Raw genomic sequence first — 20,594 nt, 5'->3', positions numbered from 1 at the left:
CTTACTTTTTGCATTTCTTGGTTATATCTAAATATTAAAGATGAAAAGGAGCTTTGAATCTTTTATTGAACACTTTGTCAGTTGATGCATCTTAGGTTTTCGGTGTGTTTTTTAAATGTCGGTCATTTATTGATTTAACTTACTCTAAGGTCGTTTTACTTACTTTTTAGCTCATTCTGAGCCGAAGGCTCAAGTTAGCTTTCCTAATTACATTTTGTCCCGCGTCCGTCTTGCTGTCCGTCAAGCTATCCGTCCGTCCGTTTGTCTGTAAATTTGGAGGCATGTTTAAAAAATCTTCTTCTCAAGAACAGTTGTGCCAAGAAAGATGAAACTTATGTGGAAGTATTCACATGTAGTGTAGATTCAAGTTTCTTGAAATCATGACCCCGGGGATAGGGCAGGGCCACAATGGCCTATCAAAGTTTTACATAGAAATACATAGGAAAATTCTTCAAAAATCTTCTTTTCAGGAATAGCAAAACCATAATTGGTCATATTTATATGGAAGCATCTTCAGGTTGTGTAGATTCAAATTTGTTCAAATCATAACCCCTGGGGGTAGGGCGGGGCCAAAATGGCCGATTTAAGTTTAACATAGAGATATATAGGAAATTTAAAAAGAAAGTCTTCTTCTCAAGAATTGCAAAGCCATTATTGCTTATATTCATTTGAAATCATCCTCAGGTTGTGTAGATTTTTATAATTTCCCCTGGGGTTAGGGCGGGGCCACAATGGGTGATCAAAATTTTACATAGACAATATATATGAAAAGTTCTTTAAAAATAATTTTCTCAAGAATAGCAAAGCCAAGATTGGTCATGGGACCTCTTTTGGATTCAAACTTTTCAACAATAAACCAATTTCTACTTTATCCTAGCCACAATGCTCAGGTGAGAGACGTGGCCCATGGGCCTCATATTGAAATCTCAACCCACCTTTGCATTCGCAGATTATTAAGCGTACATATGTAAACTAACCCAAATAAGGTTTACTCGAATAGATTGGCCAAGAGTCATTCCTGAAATGTCTTCATCCTTCGGCAGTTGTTGCAAATCGGTCTCCCGTCTATTGTTCCCTGGTATTGGTCAGATCGGATATGAAATCCCCGGTGTCTTCTTCGCAGGATTTAAGTTCCTCCCCTCGTCGCCAAATAGGAGCATAGTTACTTAGAAATAAAACCTCCAATTTTGGTAGTCATCTTTGATACTTGGGGTTTGAGATCGTCTAGGGATTTTTCCACCTCTTCTGTTCTCGAAATAAAGCACATGATACCAGGGTAGTTGTTACAATCCTCCTTTTAAGCGTTTTTAAAGTTTTATTTAAGATTTCAATTTTGAAAAGCAAAACTTACACTTTGATTTTGTATTCATGAAATGTTCCTTGGTGATGAATTTTTTCGATCTACAAAATGGATTGCATTAATTTGGAAGCTACTATTCAGAGTGAATATAGAAAGTAATTATTGATAAGGTCTAATTATTTTTTTCTCCGAATGTACCTTAATGCAAAAGAGTATTTTTGCTATAATACGTTTAGCAAGAGTTAAGAAATAGCAATTGTAAAAGAATTTATGTATCTTGGTATCATTTCTTTAAAATCCAGTCAATATCCAAGTGACCAATCCCAAAATGCAATGTATAGTGTTATCAGAAAAAAATTAGACAATTAATATCCCTGTAACATGTCAATTTGATTTGTTCGATAAAATGGTTATGCCAGTATTACGCTTAGGTAGTGAAATCTAGGTTTTGAAAACTTAAATATAATTGAACATATTCATTTATTTTTTTTAAAATATACATATGTATGTTGTATTTGAAAAGTAGTACCCAACGTTGTATGGTTAATTATGAAACAGGAGGCTTCCCATTATTTGCCCTTGTTTATTCGAGTTTTTTAAATTATCTTTTCAAGATTAGGTCACTACTGTTTTAAGCGAAATTTTGAATGTGAAAATAAATGAAATATTATGTACACTTTGTAATGCTTAACATGTTGCTGATGAACTCGATTTTATATTTGAATGTACTGCATTGTCAAACATAAGGAAAACGTATATTAATTAATACTACTTTGCTAGACCAAATTATTCATATATTTGTTTCACATGATGACAAAAAAGATGCTAAAACATTTTTAAAAACTCTGTACGCTTATATTAAAAATATGTTATTTTGACTGTCCTCAAAGATTTTTTCCCCATTAATTCCATTATTACACTGTACATGTATTTTATTTTTTCTTGCTCTTTTTATCTCTTTCAATTTATATAATGGATATATAGATATCATATACTTGTACCTCCGACCTAAACTTAAATGCTGTAAATATTTTTCAATGATCTCATAAAATCATTTTTTTTAAATGGTTTTGACTGAAAAATTAACTTGAACTTGGGGACGGCCTTGTAACACAAATAGAATTGATAACTGCTTTTGAACATGCTTTGAAGGGAATTGATTGTAGTGAAGTTAATTTTTGTTAAATTGTTTCATCCCTCTTTTTTTAAAAAGGTTCATGTAGTAAAAAAAAATTAATATAACGATAATCTGCTATAAAAATACATTTATTTCTGATTCATGGAAACATTTTTCTTTAATTTTACAGGGCATGGCTTTTTCAGGATTGGATCTTCAAAAACTTAGAAATTTTTTCCGTCTAGGAATTGCAGTATATGATGAACTGACGCAGATTGACAGGGACATACTGGAAAAACATATTAATTCGTCGGATATTCAAGAAAAAGTGGAAAATTCTTCACATTTTAAAACTCATAAATTGAACACAAAACAAGTGCAAATATTAGAAGGCGCAAAAGCTAAAGGATACGAAAAATTTGATATAACATTGCTCTACACACTTATTCGAAATCTGTGTAAAAATATTCAGGCTCCCTCAAATGGATGGGGAACAAGCCAGATGCCCACAATAAACGAAATCACAGTCGGAGATGATATCGAAAGAATAAGAATGATTCGAAATGAAGTTACCGCCCACATGGCCTCGGCTGAAGTTTCTGATTCGAAATTTCAAAAGTACTGGCAAGAAATATCCAATATTTGTGAGAGACAAGGAAATTTATTGCAGAAAAATTATCCCGTTCGACTAAGATCAATAGAATGTTGTTCAATAACAGACGATCGATTTGAAACATTTTTGGACATTGTACAACGAAATGCAGAAATTGAGAGAAGTATTTGCTTTTTTTAGTATATTCCAAAGGCATATTTGAGTGAACGAATTAATTTATTTTCTAATTTTAGGAAATCCAGTCATCAGCCAGAATGAATAACTCTTTAATTAAATATTTAATTCCCAAACTTTCAAAATGAATCTTTAAATTGAATTCATTTAATGCAACAATTTTCAATCCATGCATCTCCAAAAGATTTAAGGTTCGTTGCAGCCTTACAAATGGCATTTTAAAAAGCTGACATTTGTACCTCATAAAACTTTTTAATAAATTACATAATTATTTAAGAAAACCCAATTTCCTTTGATATAGCCTTAGATAGTAGTGTATAAATGCATGAAATGAAATATGGCTTTTTGTGTCTTTCAATGATAAGAAACGCTTTATATACTATTCACTACAAAAAATTGAAGTAAAAAGAAGAAACTAAAGCACTGTTTCAGTAAAAAAAAACCATGCAGTTTTCTTCAAATGCCTGGATACCTATGCTTATATTCAAATATATATATATCGATTGATTTTAAATTAAAAGTGCATGATATGTTATTCCATTTACAATTAACACAAAATATATTCAAGAAAAAAACCCCAATTTTCACAGGGGTGTTAATACCTTAAAAGTTAAGAATTTAACATGTTTTGTTCTGAGCTGATGATCTCACCAATGGGTTTAAAATGAATATTTTTTTCAAATATGTATTTGACTAATCTTCCTAACTAAAAATGACAATAAAATTATTGTAACAAAAAAAAAAAAAAAAAAAAAAAACAAAAAAAAAACATTTTTTTCATTTAGTGCATGTACCTAGACTAAAAACGACATGTTACATTCTCTTTCACTCTCTTTTTTAGCTCACCTGAGCCGAAGGCTCAAGTGAGCTTTTCTGATCAAAATTTGTCCATTGTCTCTCGTTGTTGTCGTCGTCGTTGTAAACTTTTTACATTTTAATCTTCTTCTCAAGAACCACTGGGCCAATTTCAACCAAACTTGCTACAATGTATCCTTGGGTAAAGGGAATTCAAGTTTGTTCAAATGAAGGGTCACGCCCTTTTCCAAGGGGAGATAATTATGAATTAGAGAAAAAATAATGGCATTTTTAAAAAATCTTCTTCTCAAAAAACCGCTGGTCCAGGAAAGATGAAACACATGTGGAATCATCCTCAGGTAGTGTAGATTCAAGTTTGTTCAAATCATGACCCCCGGGGGTAGGATGGGGCCAATATGGCCGATCAAAGTTTTACAAAAGAGTATATAGGAAAAATCATTAAAAATCTTCTTCTCAAGAACCGCTGGGCCAGGAAGGATGAAACTCATATGGAATCATCCTCAGGTAGTATAGATTCTAGTTTGTTAAAATCATGACCCCTGGGGGTAGGGTGGGGCCATAATGGCCGTTAAAAGTTTTACATAGGAATATATATGAAAAATCTTGGAAAATATTTTTCTCAAGAACCATTGAGACAGGAAAAATGAAACTCATGTAAAATCATCCTCAGGTAGTGTAGATTCATATTTGTTCAAATCATGACACCCGGGGCTAGTATGGGGCCATAATGGCTGTTAAAAGTTTTATATAGGGATATTTAGTTAAAATCTTTAAAAATTTTCTTCTCAATAACCGTTGGGCCAGAAAAAATGAAACTCACGTGGAATCATCTTCAGGTAGTGTAGATTCAAATTTGTTCAAATCGTGACCCCCTGGGCTAGGGTGGGACCAAAATGGCCAACCAAATTTTTATAAAGGAATATATGTGGAAACCTTTTAAATCTTCTTTTCAAGTACTTCAAAGCCATGAGTAGTGATATTTATATGGAATCATCCTCAGGTGTGGATTCTAATTTGTTCAAAGCATGACCCCCTGAGGGTTAAAATTCAAGCCCCCCTACCTTAGTAAACTTTCAGAAACTCTCAGTTCTGATCTGATATGTGCTTTTTCCTAGCCGATGTTCTCAGGTGAGCGCTGTGGCCCCTGGGCCTCTTGTTTAAAATTCAGATTTTGGTTTCGTAATTGTGAATATTGCACTTTAAAAATGTTACAAATCTCGAAACCAAAGGATTAAAGGATGAATTTAAGATTTTTTTCAAGGGAATAGCTGCATAAAGTGAAAAAGGGAAGAAAAAAAATTCCTTGTGATTTCTTTATTTTTTCATCCCATGGGTTGGAAATAGCAAAGAAAAAACTACAAAGTTTGGTTTTTAAGGTGTGTTCGGGACTCGCAAGGATAAGTCAAGTCTGATCTTTGTTTTGAAAAACTTTGTTTCGTATCCTTCGTAAATTCCTCATTTGTAAAATAAAAATCACTTTAATTAGGTTCGAGACGGACTGCTTTGAAAATAGAGATACAGCAAAAGAAGAATGGAAAAAAGATAAGAAGACATCTGCAAGCCCTTTCAAGACTCTGCGTAGAAACATTAAAATATATGGTTAAACATATTGAGAGAAAATCAAAGGAAAGTGATTTGAATCGTATATACAGTGCTGTTGAAAACTTTGCCCAATCTGTTTCATCATCTAAAGATAGTAAACGAATACGCAGAATACTTAGGTCATTGTCAAAGAAAGTCAAATGGTTTGCTGGAGAAAACAAAAAGAAGTCAATGAAAATACTGACCAAATTCTTTGACTTTCAGATGAAACTAAAAATTACGTACAATGTTAGTGTTGTTTTGAAGCATGGATCTATTCGAATGTATTTAACATTTCAAAGTCATAATGATTTAGCTAAATTTCAAATGCATCAGAAAGATGGAACAGTGGAACATCAAATATGCAATCTTCTTCATTTCCCAGCACTTTTATCCATATTTCACCTCAGAGCAAATGATTTCATAGTTGGATTAAGGAACATAGAAAGAGGACACTTAAACCATTATGGTAAGTATTATAAACAAAAAGGACTATGTTTAAGGAATGAAGCTTATTTCAACTTACGTTACACGATATAACATAACTTGGGCAGTTTACGCTTTTTTATAAATCGCTTCGCGATTCGCTTGGCTTTGCGTAAACTGCCCAAAGTTATGTTATAATATAAGCTTCATTACTTATAATTTAATTTCGGTATAGACAATGAGACAATTTTTCCCCCGGAAAAAGGCTTCAATTATAGCCTATTTTAAAAGTAACGTCAAGCGAAGTAATACGTTTTTGACGTCACTTATTGTGACGTAGGCAAGTTATGTTATTCAAAATATTATATGTTCCTTTAATGATTCAGCCAATGAAATTGCTTGATACAAGGAAATTAAATTATTTATATATATAATAACTCTTGAAAATGATGTATGATATGCTTCCTATTCTATTCAAATTTCAACATTAAGAAACAAGACACATTCCGAATGATAAATCCAAAATGTTTCCGAAAAGGTACAAATGTAATTTAATTAAAACTTTGTTTTCGGGGTAATGATACATAATGTGCAATACAGGACAGATGCCTATTTTCATACTATCGGGTTTAGGAATGCAAACATTTCGGTCTGTATTTCATAACAGATGTATGATAATCATATTCTTTCTTTTTCTTTGAGTCGTTTTCCTTGTGTGAAATTCATTTTTCTTAATCGCAGCATTCATCACAATTTCATAGAATTCGAAAATTTATTTTTTGTACGACAAACATCTTATTATTTATCGCACAATATTGTAACTGAATATGTTTTTTTGATTCCAAGGTCAAGAGGTCAGATTTGGTGATATATGAAGAAAGGTCTTGTCACAAGGAATAATTTGTGAAAATTGAAGGTCATAGCCCCACCCACTCAAAAATTTTGAAAAATCAAGTTTTGTCACTGGAGATCAAATACTATTGTCGTTATGTACATATAATTAAAAAAAAAGAAAATAATTCATTCATTGAACCACGATCATTATTTTAACAGGAAAAAAGATTGACCAAGAGCTCTTCACCAGTATGAAGCCATTAGCCACATTTGAACCACAAGGTTTCAGTTCTATGAAGGGTAAATCACAAAATCTGAACTTCTGGAAATTTACTACAATGATAAATATTTTATTGAGAACTTTAGCTTCCTAAACATATAAGGGAATTGAAATTGAAATTACACGGTAATGAAATCAATAAAAATTCTCCTGATTATCCGTCAAATAAAGAAGAAGTCTTGCAACTTGACATTTAAAAGCCATTCCGCGATAAGCACTGTCTAAAAATAAGGAATGTACATTCAAATTAATGACATAAAGGAAAGTCATCTATATCTCTCCACACCCTTTGGCTCATTAGATAAAAAAAACAAAACTAACGATATCGAGAGTTTTTTTTTTGCAGAATCCTTACAAACATTTGAGGAAAGTAAAAACAAGACGGGAAATAGCGATCAAGACCAAAACACACTAGAGACCGATTTTAAAAGCTTGGAAAAATCTACGGACACTTCCAAACCTACCGAAGAAAAGGTAATTATAAGTGATCGTAGTAGAAAGAGGGACTTTTTCAATATTTTGGCATATTGCAGTCTTAATCAACACAGCAGTTCAAGACTCTATACTGAGAGTTGAATATTTATCGTAAAATAAAAATAAAATGATCTGAAGGATACCCGTGTTTACCTCTCTTATGTCAATAAAATTGAAGGAAATTTACCATTTTCTTCATCATATAAGTCAAAATTCTTGCCAAGAAGGATATGGAGATAACGAACAGTATTAAACATCAAAGTTCATAAAACAATACAAAAAAGAAGCAGAGCAAACACGGACTTTAAAACGTCAGAGGTGGGATCAGGTGCCATGCAGGAGTGAGCATCCCCTGCTGACCGGTCAAACCCGACATGTGCTCCTTGTCATGATCGGGAAATAACGGAAAAACCCGTCGTCAATTCATTGTATAAATAATGGACTAACAATTAGTTTGAAAAACGTCAGTCAATTACATGTATGACACAATGCCTGTGCATCGAGATATTTTCTTAGGTTTTCTCTAAACATCGTTCTATTTTGGGTCATGGTCAATAAAGTAACAACCACTTTTCTGACTTTCAAGGATGTAATCTTAACTAACTTCAGTAACTTGTACGTACATTGAAATGTTTAGTCTGAATGGCCGAGCAGTTCTTATTGATTCTTTTATGGAGATTTTTTTATTTTGACTCCTTCATTCTTCTGAAAAGCATTCTTACAGCTGATGAGAATTGAGAAATTGTGTTCTCGAGAAGATAAACCCTCTAGTATTCTGAATCTGAAGCCTGCAACAGAATGCTAAAACTGTATCAGGGGTGTGCTTACAGAGAAGACATTATTTATTTTAATCACCCGTTATGTAATGGGTTCTCCAACTTCGTTCTTACCACCATATCCTCTATGTCCCTCGAGTGCTAATAGGTGGCCTATAGATAGCCAATATTATTCTTTTATTGGAGTAAAGAATTGGCAGCTTTTTAAGAATACCGTTAAGGCTCTTGCATGATGGACAGTAAGTGTTTACAAGAAAGACCTTTAAATTTTCTCTTTCGCATGGTTTGTACAAGGTATCGTCTATTGTGTTCTCTGTCATCGCATCATAAGCGTGGAATGAGCTTCGTTAGTTTTCTTTCAAAGATTGAGTTAAAAATTGTTACACATGAGATCATGAATTGGAAGCTTGACAAGCGTCTCAGTAGAAGGAGTCTAGACATCTCTGAGGCCTTGATACCCACATTGTCCGGAATATTTATGTACACAATTGTGACATCCATACTCACGAAAAAGAGTATGTTCTGAATTAAGGGCCAGTCGAGAGGGTCTTGTTAATAAAGCCACTGGTGTTATTGAGATTGGATGGTGGAATGCCATGAGAAACTCAGTGAAATCATTTCGTTCCCCAACACCTTCAATCAGCCTACTATGTAGTATTTTACAAAGCAGTCAAATTTTTGGTGTGATTGTAAAGAGCATCACATGTATGGTCTTAGGGCAGGGCTTCTAAAGTTAAGGTAGATCTTTAATTATCATAAAGTGAATATTTTAAAAATTCTCATTTCTCCCTTATACAAGTAGCAGATAAACTAAATGCACGATTATGATAATTAAAGTCATCATGAAAAAAAAGGCTCCAAGGTCAGGTTTTCTCGTGTTAAGGGAGGAGGGGGGCTCTGTTGATTTGCAGTTTTCCTTATAATACCCGCCGTTTGAAATGTAGGAGGGTATAATATAGTGATCGGAAGTCCTCCATCCGTCAGTCTATACATGCGCCCGTCTGTTACGGTGTGGGGTACCCATCTCTTATCCGCACCTGAGTGAAATTTTATGACTTTCACAGAATATATGTCACAAAAATGCTTTCATGAACCACCTATTTTACTATTTTATTGATATGACACTTAGTTTGGGTTCCTCAGAACAAAACATGCATTCTGACATTATTAATCATATGGAGGTGGGGGGGGGGGTCATTTTGTGAGGTCAGTGATCTCAATAACTCTAATTTATATTTGGTGTTTTAATTAAAACATTTCTAATACGTGTACATGTACTAATTTTATGATAATTTTTGGAAATAATTTTAACTACGGAAATGCAAAATGGGTTTAGTGTGCATTTAATTAAATGCACAAAACATCTTGGCAGTTAATACAATTCATCATTAAATCAAATGCTGACTGACGTTTTCAATACAGTTTTTTTGGCCATACAATACACACTAAATTGTCGACGGATTTTCCGGTAATTCCCGATCATGGATTTTGGAAAATAGGAAAAGTACGGCGTGTGATCGATAGAGAGTGGATGTTCACTGTTCCATGTCACCCGATCCCACCTCTGATGTTTTGGAGGTCCTTGTTTGTTTTGCTTCTTTGTTTTATTGTTTAAAGGACTTTTGGGCTTGAATATTGCTTGTTATCTCCGTGTATTTCATACCACACAAGTGGTGTGACCTTTAAAACCCGAATTGTAAAATCTGATCATTATTTAGTCTCTAGTCTAAGAACTGGAGAGATATACATGTATGATCTTTCAAAATCTGCATTACCATGTTATACATTGTTTAATTACCATTAACATGTCTAAACAATGTATAACTCAAAGATTAAGTTCTTGAAGCAAATATTTTGTGTATCTCGTAATCTTTACTTGTGAAAGAACATTCTGATGTTCAATCTTTTTAATGTATAGTACTGTAGTAAAAACCTTCAATTTTGAATAAATTCTCCCAACACACTAAACACATAGTTATCGTGGTTATAATGGTGAATTTCATAACCCTTAGGTCAGGGGTTCTGGTGTAAGAGTGGGGCTTTTTGATTACATAGTGGATAAGCATAAATTCTTTAAAAATCTTCTCGTCTGCTCCTACATGTACGTATGTACGAGGGTTGATCCAGAAGTAACGTCACACTGTCTATGTCTTTGACATTTGGCGTCATATTAGCAAGTATAATATACTAATAGATGCACAAATATGAATCTAATTAAACCATGTAAACTAATTTTTCATTTCGTTTTATATGTTTGAAACATAAAACATAGGTGGAATTGTACCTTTTAGAATAAAAAAAAGACAAATGCATTAAAAAGCATCTTTTAAAAGCGCCTTATCAAAAAAAAAATATTTTAAAAGACCAAAAATTACATCATTTTCTAGTCTTAAGCTGCAATTATATAGCATAATTGTAATTTTTGATGAAAAACATCGTTGTTTTCCTCCAGTACATTGAAAAGAGCAAATGTCGACGAAATAGGCAAAAAAAAAAAACAACAACAACAACAACAACAGACAAACGTTAACAAACCGTTATGCATTTTGCTTCAAAATTGAGAAATCGTCTGTAGAGACAGTTACGTTGATTCACCAGACTCACAGAGAAAAGAATTTAAATAAGACACTCGTTTAGATGGTTTCAATGATTTTGGGTTGGTGATGGGTCATTGAATGTTCAGCAGATAACAAGAAGACCGAAAGATAGGAGGGAGAACTGAACTGTTCATTGGTGTGTGACGTTGTCAAAAAAGACAGACGGTTAGAGAGATATATGAAATTTAAATTTCGAAATCGGCCCCAAAAAAGCCAAAACAAACTGTAATGCATTTTGCCTGAAATTTGAGAAATTGCCAATAAAGAAAGTTATATTGATTTACCAGATTCGGGAATAACAGAGAAATTTTGGGTTGTGGAAACCTTGACATCATTGAACGTGTACATTTAAAATTTTTAAAGCATATTTTCCATTTAAAGAGTAGTACGCCCTCGTATATGGTGTATGAGGAGACTGGGCGATTCCCATTGTATGTGTATTATTGTTTTTACAAGAATGATCTCCTACTGGTTAAAATTGCTTACCCCGAATTCTTCAGAAAACAAAATAGTTTGTGCTTTGTATAAATATCTGTGTTCTCAATATTTTCAAGGAGATCAAAAACCCATGGGTAGATTTCATTTATAAAATTTTAACCTCAGTACCTTTTGCTTGTCGTAAAAGACGACTAAGTGAGGCGGTCATTCGGATGAGACCGTATAAACCGAGGCCCCGTGTCACAGCAGGTGTGGCACGATAAAGATCCCTCCCTGCTCAAAGGCTGTAAGTGCCGAGATAGGTCTAAATTTGCAGCCCTTCACCGGAAATGGTGACGTCTCCATATCAGTGAAATATTCTGGAGAGGGACGTTAAACAGTATACAATAAATCAATCAATCAATCTTGTGGGTTCTCTAACAATTGGTATGAACAAAGGTCCATTGACAGAAATTGGGTACTTGCTGCAGTGAAGCAAAGATTAAGAGATCAATTTATTCAAAAATGGCATAGTGATATTAATAATTCATCAAAAGGTCAAATTTACACATTTTTAAGAGTGATTTTGGATGTGAAAAACATCTAAGTATTTCACCTAGTAAACACCAAAATATACTTATAAAATTTAGAACCTCAAACCACCACCTCCCAATTAAAATTGGTATATGGTCAAATATTCCATTAGATGAAAGAGTTTATAAATTGTGTAATGTAACAGGGCAAATGGCAGACGAATTTCATTTCATTTTAGAATGTAAATAATTGAATAGTATATATAAATCTTTTACATCCCAGTTTTTGTAAAACGGCAAACAAACTTACGAGGGGCGTTCAATAAATAATGTCATTAGCTCGATGACATACAACATAGCAGTCATATGACATAAAGCTTGACTTTCTCTCATTATTGAATCTTTAATGAATTTATAACAGTTTATGTGACCCCTTTTCATCACATAGTTTTATCGTGAGAAGCTGGGAAACAAGGGCTATTCGAGACACTGCATTATAAATGAATGGTAAAAAATCAGTAAACTAAAGTGAAAATAAAAGCTACATTAAAGCTGCTGTAAAACTTGTAAAAAATCCCAAAGAAATATTCACTGAAATATGTGATATTTACAGCAACCGATGCCTGTTTTATAGACAAATTAGCAGGTGGATTTAAATGATATAAAATTATATAATGGGTATCAAAAATGGGTACCCTCCTTGCCAACAAAAATTATAACAACTTATGTACTGTTTGCCAAATTTCAACAAATAATATTTGATCTTGTATGAATGACTTTAAGACACATAGCAAATTTGATAGACATCATATCGGGAGTAGTTTACACTGTTTTTAAGAAACATTTGACAGTAATTAAGCTTGGTACTCTAAGGTCACCCTGTATTTTGAAAAATGAGTGAAAACGACAGCGTGTACCAAAGTCTTAACAATTATTTTAAAATATCAGTAATTGTAGTAATCCACGTTTGTTTTATATTCAAACAGATATTGGAACATGAATCTATTGCTTAAAACCCTTAAAACAAAATTTAACATAAGATGTACTTGATAAAAACGGCGAAGGTCTGTCAAGAGCAAAGGTCTGCAAGAGCACATAAACAGATTATTATGCAATTGTCTGAAATATGAGTGGTATTATTGTTCAAATTCGTATTCAAGGAGACAGTTTAATATCTGGAGGTGTCTACAAAGCAGTTTTTTTGCAAAGAAATCGAAAGGTTTATCAGAGAAAGGACCCAGAATCAGGAATCCACTACACTGAATTTCTTCATGACAGCGTTCAAACCCGCATGCCCTAAAGAGTAAAGGGGTTACGGGATAAACAGAAAGTTAATGTTTTTTCACATTAACAATATTTGCCAGATCTTTGGCCTTTTGACTTGTTTCTATTTCCAAACTTGAAAAAAATACCTTTCAGAAGGAAAAAACAAGTCCAGGAAATCATTGGATCTGCCATTTTCCAGTATACTAAGGGTCATACCCAAAAATGAGTTCTAAAAACAATCAGAAATTGGATAAAAAATGTTACGGACATGTGTTTGAATTAAAAGAGATTAATAAGTAAAATCATGAAGACTAAATCATTGAAAAGCGTCGTTTGCTTCTTTCTGAGCCCCAATGACATTATTTATTGAACGCCCCTCGTAAGTTTTGTGAAATTATGTCAATGACAAATTTAAAATCTTTAAACAATCTTTGTATACATAAAATAAACCTAAAAATTTCTCCATAATTTAGATGTTACCATATCTTCCCCGTTTTCTTTTACTCTTTTTTTCATTGTATGTTTATTCCTATATTTTGTACAATGTTATGCCTCTTATTTATGCTATTGTATCATAATTATATTTATTATTTTTCTTACAATTATGACGCCTAATTTATATTGTACCCCATGTACCACTGATGTTGGTGTGAGTGAAGTAAATGAACTTGAACATGAAAAGAATGTATATAAGACACTTGTTTAGATTGGTTTCAGCGATTTTGGGTGGATGATTGGTCGTTGAACGATCAGCAGATGACACGAAGACTGAAAGATGGGAGGTCGGACAGAAATGGTCAATGGTGTCTGACGTTGTCAAAAATGACAGACAGTTAGAGTGATATGTGAAGTTTTAAATTGGCCCATGCTGTTGTTTAAAGTAGGTACCAAGTTTTCTTTAAGAAGGTGAAAGTTTTGAACGTGTTTGTGTATCTCGAATTTTTTTTAAAGTAATGAAGTGAAGGGTTTAAATGTATGACGGCGCGTATCTGTTATACATTGTAGGACGTTATAGGTGCGGCGACTACCATAGTCGCACGTTGTTAATTAATATTTTGAAAAGTATAAATCATGTTGAATTGAAATTTGCAGGCCCGATTTGAAATAGATGAAGCTTTCATTATGAATAATTTTGTTGCTTTACGTCGACGAGTAGAGATTTAATCAAAGTTGTGAAATTACTTTTGGATCAACCCTGGTACATAATTATGGTGAGGAAGGATTCTTCTTCCCATTTTGTGAATTTCAAGGCCCCTGGGTTAGGGGTTCTGGTGTTAGGGCGGGGCTCTAAGGATTTTATTGTGAAGATGCATGAATTTATTGGAAATCTTTTCATTTGCTTCTGGTCATTATGTCAATGATCTAGGTACGTATTTATGATGAAGAAAGGTGTCTCTTGCAAAATAGTTCATTTAAGAGCTCTTGGGTTAGGGGGAGGGGGTGCATAGTCTGAAAATAAAGGAGTGCTCCGAAATTGGCTCGTTTGTATCAATCAACCATTTATGATTAAAGAAAATTTAATATTTATTTTTTAAAAATTTCCAAAAAAGTTAAATAAGTGGTCTCAGGGTCAGTTGTTCCTGTGGGTTAGGGTGCACAACTAGTGGCTATAAAGTGGAAATGTATTTTCTCTTGGTTACTCTGATCTGACTCAGAGTATTAAGTAGCCAAAGTAAGCATGCTAAGTGTATAGTTATGATAAACAATAGTGTCTCTTTCAGAATTTCATATTTGCTTTTGGTTTAGAAGACGAACTTAATCCAATTGCTAGAATGCTGTTACAACTCAGGTGACCTTTAAGGCCCATGGGTCTCTTGTTTTAAAAATTGTTACTCATTGCATATTTAACATTTAAGCAAACAGTAAATTTTAGGAAAAATAAATTGATTTTCTAGAACTTTCCTCGATAGAGAGACAAATCAAATACATAAACAGTTAGAAAATGCACCAAAAGCATGATTTCATGATTCTATCTTCCTTAAAAAATATCCACTGAAATACTGTTGACTCGGCCTAAACAATATAAAATTAATCCATCAATCGCCAGTAAATCAGATAAGAATTTCAACGGACTAGACCTGTGGTGTATAACAATGAAGGCAAATCAAGCTTTTCTAATTCATTTTAAATACATTCTTTGATGTGCTGACAACGTTTTAAATACAGATTCAAAACAATTAATTAGATAATGAATCCTACAGACACAAATTACCAACCCATAACTATCAATAGATATATTTGAGGATAACGAATGCATAAATTATAACATGAAACGCTCTCATTCAAAAGAGAGGAGGGAAATAAAATATATATGTATCATGAATTACAAATATGGATTTAAAACCATACGGCATAGTCCAACATTTGATATATATGTGTTTAATTTGTGAGTTGCTTATCATTTATCGACAGAATATATTTTTGATGATAGGTGATACAGAGTACGAGGGTTGTCCAAAAAGTTCGTGGACAATGACGTTTTTGTGAAAATAAATGGTTCCATATAAATCTGTTGTATATCAAAATATTTCTTATGAAAAAACAAATCAGAATGGTTTAATTTTTATTGATGGAACATAATATTTTTGTAAAAATCGGGGTCTGTAGAGGTCGCGGATAGTGCGCACGGACCAACGTTAAAATGGCATAAACGCTGATATAAAGTGTTCGGATTACATTGATTATTTTCTACATAAGACAAGTCAAAAATTAATAAAAATTTTATGTAACACAAATAAAGAGGCAATAATCATTTTATGATATCTTATGTACCGCATACTATATAGACAGTACAAATAAAAAACAAAAACTCTAACAAATATGTGTCAAAACTTAACAGAAAAACCGACATCGGCCGTCTGAACGGGGCAGCATCCGATCAAAAAAATAAGTTTTTATACAGTTGAAACGACGTAAGAGACAAAATATTTATTAAAAACAACTCAAAATTATTGAAATATACTTAGTGTATCAATTTCAGATTGATATATACAATATTTCAACGATATGTACAATTCGAAGACACTACAAGAATTTAAAAAGACATATAATTTACTGAAAATGGAGATTTCTATTCATGACGTTGTTATAAATCTAGCGCAGCGTCGGACTGGGCTGTGCAGTTTAGGTATATAAACTGTTTATTTAAATGATGCTTGTAAATTTTTGTGCATTTTTTGAATTTTAAAAATAATATAAATTGAAATCTATACTTAAAGATTATTGCTAGCACTTGGAAGTGCATACCGCTTTAAAGAAGAAAGAAAGTGAGAATCCATGTACATGTGTAAAGTCAAAATCCAAATGTTTGACGTTATAATGAAATTAGCCTAATGTCAGACTGGTTCCGTGCGCACGAACTGCGATCTTAAAAAATCCCGATTTTTACAAAAATATTACGTTCCATCAATAAAAATTAATTTTTAATTAGAAATATTTTGATATACAATAGATGCATATAGAACCATTTATTTTGACGAAAACGTCACTGTCCACGAACTTTTTGGTCAACCCTCGTACAAGTATCCAATTCTAATTTATATTTTGAGCAGCCAAAAGTTACTTGAGGAAATGCTCAAGTTAAAAGTTAATCCGATTTAAAACTTTCCATAATTCTTATATTGATAATTTCTATTGTTTACTTTAACTTCCCGAGCGACAATTGATGGCAACAGATATGGCTAAATACTCTACGTGTACTATAAAAAAAAAACGGGCTTCATATTTGAGAGCCTTTGGTGCAAACAACGATGCGCTAATTTATGAATACCGCTAAGAAATCATTTATTTCTATTCATTAAGTACAACATAAGACATGGAAATGCGTATCGCTTATTCATGATTACGCCAACAGCTCAATATTCAGTGATTGCGTTATATTTTAAATCATTTTTCAAATAAAATAACTTAATTATATGGCTTGATTCACGAGCCAAAACATTTTGTGTTCATGTTTCTAAAAGAAAATTATCTTACAGATCATTTTCTTTTTGTTCTAAATGAATCGAGTGACAAAAGAACTTGGAAAAACGTTGGCCATTATTTTTGCAAAGTTTTGAAGAATTTTAGGCATCTTTAAAATTCCGATTATTGGAACAAAAAGATTTGCTAAAGTTGTTAGAGAATAAATAATAAAGTAACAAAACTAATGAGAACAAGATGGGATGTGTTACTGAATTACTGAAACTCTGTTTTGCAAATGCACGTCAAACTCCAAGGTTATAGGCAAAAAAAATAAAAATGTTACCCCCCCCCCCCCAAAAAAAAATAATGAAGAACAAAGTGTCTTAGATAATTTTATGTTTATTTGTTATTTATCATCCCTTGAGAAATTTTTACTCATACGGAGACTCATCTTTATTGAGTTATTCGAAAAAAGACTGTATGTGAAGGGCAAGGTAGAGTAACAGTCATATCAGGCCCCTTATTTTATGTAAGAATCAGAACACTTGTACAATTGTGTTTATTTGTAGTTGAGAACTTAAATTTATGCTTGCTTTAAAACCCACACTAATTACAAATCTTACATTTAAGCCACTAGAGGGTGCAGAAGCAACGTCCACATAGAGCACAAGCTTGCCTATCTGAGACTTTTACACATAACTGTATCCAATACTAGTTGATAAAATATATAAATTTGGTACATAAGCAAGCTTGTGTTCTATGTTTTCCGAAACAAGATGTGCTGTATATCAAGGAAATTTTGCATAAAAATGAGATCATTCGAAATTTGACCTTTTTATCACATCGTGACGTCTGTGTATTTCAAAACTTAGAACTGGTACTTATTTTGTGGCAGGGATGACAACAGGTTTCTATGCTTAAACTTTTGAATCATTCTGAAAGACACCCAAAATCAGGGGCCAAAAACGGGTCTTACCCTGTCTTATCTTTACACAGTTAACAATAAATTCATTCCTAAACTGATAAAGAGCAGGGGATTTGCATCTGCAACGGGTAAAACAAATGAACAAAATGACAAAGTTGACCAACTTAATTAAGGGATTATGTCTATCTTAATCCAAAATATTAATGAAATATAGATTACTTGAAGACATATGATGGACTGAGGGACATAGTGGGATCGTTTCAAGACATGTAGTTGTCGTTGACGACACATGGAAAATCAGTCCCAGCCATTGTTCAACAATATCGGCGTGTATATTTAAAGTTCTTTTTTAACTATCAAGGGAAGAGTTAATGTGTATTCTGTCAAGGTAAGATGTCAATTGATTGTTGTCAATTGAGAAGCTTTATATCTTTACAGGACCAAAATGTTCATTAATGTTCAGAAAAAGCGTTCATTATTTACAAGTATCTTTAATTGATGTTTTCAAATTCAGAACCACATAAAAAAAAAATCGAGGAATTTTTTAAAAAAAAATGAAGTAATATCTCTTTAAAAATCCGAATATATTTTCTTTTAAGTTAGGTTGCATGTTAACTGCATAAAATTTTGACGAGAACATATCCTTAAATGCGATATAATATTCCTTAGAATTTACAGCTTGCTATGTGTATTATTTATTAAATTAGCCTACGCAATTTTAATGCTACATTATTGTAAACGCGGTATAGTTTTAGTACTAATTGTTACGCTTTTTTTATTTAAACAATAGAACACACTAAACCAATTTTGCGAAAAGAGTTTCTTAAAAAATATTGAAGAACTTTTTAAAGACGATGAAGAATTAGTCAGGAATTTCAAAATGTCAAGATGAGGTAAAATTTAAACTCTCAAAATAAAAAAAAAATTCAAAATGTTTCATCGATAGAATTTTTTGCTGAATTATTTCAGAGTTTGCATTTATACAATTTTTACAGTGTCAGATATAGGTCTGATAGTCCGGGTTATTGTTTACACGTAACTTTATTCTTTTAAATGCATTTCAGAATTTGTTAGCCTGCATAAACATTGCGACTACACAAAATTCAAATACAAAATATAATTATCATAATTATACCAAAAAAAAAAAAAAAAAAAAAAATAAATAACAGAAAAAAACATATCATTAAATCCTATCTTATCTATTTAAAAAGGACAAGAGCTACTTGCGATCATAAGAATATTCTTTTAAGAAAAGAGAGAGTTTGCAGCTGTTTGAAAACCAAAAAAATCTTTTTGTCTTGCTTATTAAATTTAAAAGACTGTAGTCATTTGGCATTTTTTTTTACTAGTATGAGTAAATTCAAAAAACATATTGTTAAGTTTATTGGTACATGTATATACCATAATCAGTCTTAAATTTTACTACTGATTTCTACTCATAGAATAATCAGTATGATGTTTCACGTACATTTAGTGACTTTCATTCAAAATTGATTGTTATTATAAATGTTTATTTAAAAGTACTTAAAAGTATTCTTATTTAACGGAGTGCAGCATTTTTCACAACTCGGTTTGAATTAAAGAAAGTTGTTTCAAAAGAAGTGAATGGACAACTTCTAGAGAAAAGAAATTCATGTATTCTTGGTTCGTCAATACTATGAGATTTTTTTTTAATTTTTGGTTTTGCTTTGAAAAGAATTTGTTTGTGAATACATAGCATTATCATTTTGTGTTTTTTTTTACCTGCAATACAACCTCCTATCCATCTGCGAGAATATTAGTGGATTAATTTAGAGAGAACAATGATGTCCCGATTCACAATATATGTCACACATCTAAATGGGCATAATCTGAATATCGAGCATGATACCAAAAATACCAAAACACGATAGTTAAGCATATTGATCTAAATTCATTATATTGCATAGTATCGGGAAAATTATAATAAACCATGAAGTAAACGATGATATAATCAGTGATGTCATAATTTCAGTTATTCTCAAAATTGCGTAAAACTTGCAGCCCAAATTTTTTGTAAACTTTTATTATAAGAACCGTTTACGATATCTTTAATATTTAACAGGGGGTGATGATAAAATATAACTAGACCAGCAATTACTCTCTATTTTTCTTATATTAATAATAAGTAGAGGGTTTAAATTAAATTAAAATGTAAAGATGAATGACAGAGACCCTGCCTCCTCTTCACCACACCCTACCCACCCCCCAAAAATCAAAAAGAGATGAGAACATTATCAGAGTGAAGTCAATCATCGAGAAAACCTCATGAAAGTCAGATCTGAGTTTAGGGAGATGGGCTGTAACAATGCCAATAAGTGTATCAAGAGTATTTCGGAATCTTAAAATTTTAGTTAGATGTGTCTGCATACAAGATTTCAACGTTTAAAGTCAAATGACATTCAGAGCCAGGGTTAAAGTTTGCAAGATTGGCTGAAAGGAAGAGCGAAAGAAGTGGACACCAATTAACTCATACCGGTAGTTCTGAAACGAAACATTTATTTAAATGCAACTTTAAATAAAAATAGATTTGCACTTTGGGGG

The 20,594-nt window shown here is 32.4% G+C and overlaps 1 protein-coding gene across 1 annotated transcript in view; it reads left to right on the top strand.

Annotated features, from left to right (window-relative positions):
• The first annotated feature begins 2,610 nt into the window (after positions 1 to 2,610).
• LOC134235507 (uncharacterized) overlaps positions 2,611 to 20,594 on the top strand; it is a 52,962-nt gene continuing 34,978 nt past the window's right edge. Inside the window, exons 1-3 of the mRNA XM_062717640.1 lie at positions 2,611 to 3,193; positions 7,081 to 7,161; positions 7,488 to 7,615. Coding sequence (XP_062573624.1) covers positions 2,611 to 3,193; positions 7,081 to 7,161; positions 7,488 to 7,615 — 792 coding nt within the window. The remainder of the gene's footprint in view (positions 3,194 to 7,080; positions 7,162 to 7,487; positions 7,616 to 20,594) is intronic.

This window comes from Saccostrea cucullata, unplaced genomic scaffold (genome assembly GCF_032062105.1).
Source record: "Saccostrea cucullata isolate Sc308-1 unplaced genomic scaffold, CSIRO_AGI_Scuc_v1 ctg403, whole genome shotgun sequence".
In the NCBI taxonomy this organism is placed as follows: domain Eukaryota; kingdom Metazoa; phylum Mollusca; class Bivalvia; order Ostreida; family Ostreidae; genus Saccostrea; species Saccostrea cuccullata.
The sequence above is the reverse complement of the archived record's forward strand: the minus strand, read 5'-3'. Positions and strand labels throughout refer to the sequence as shown.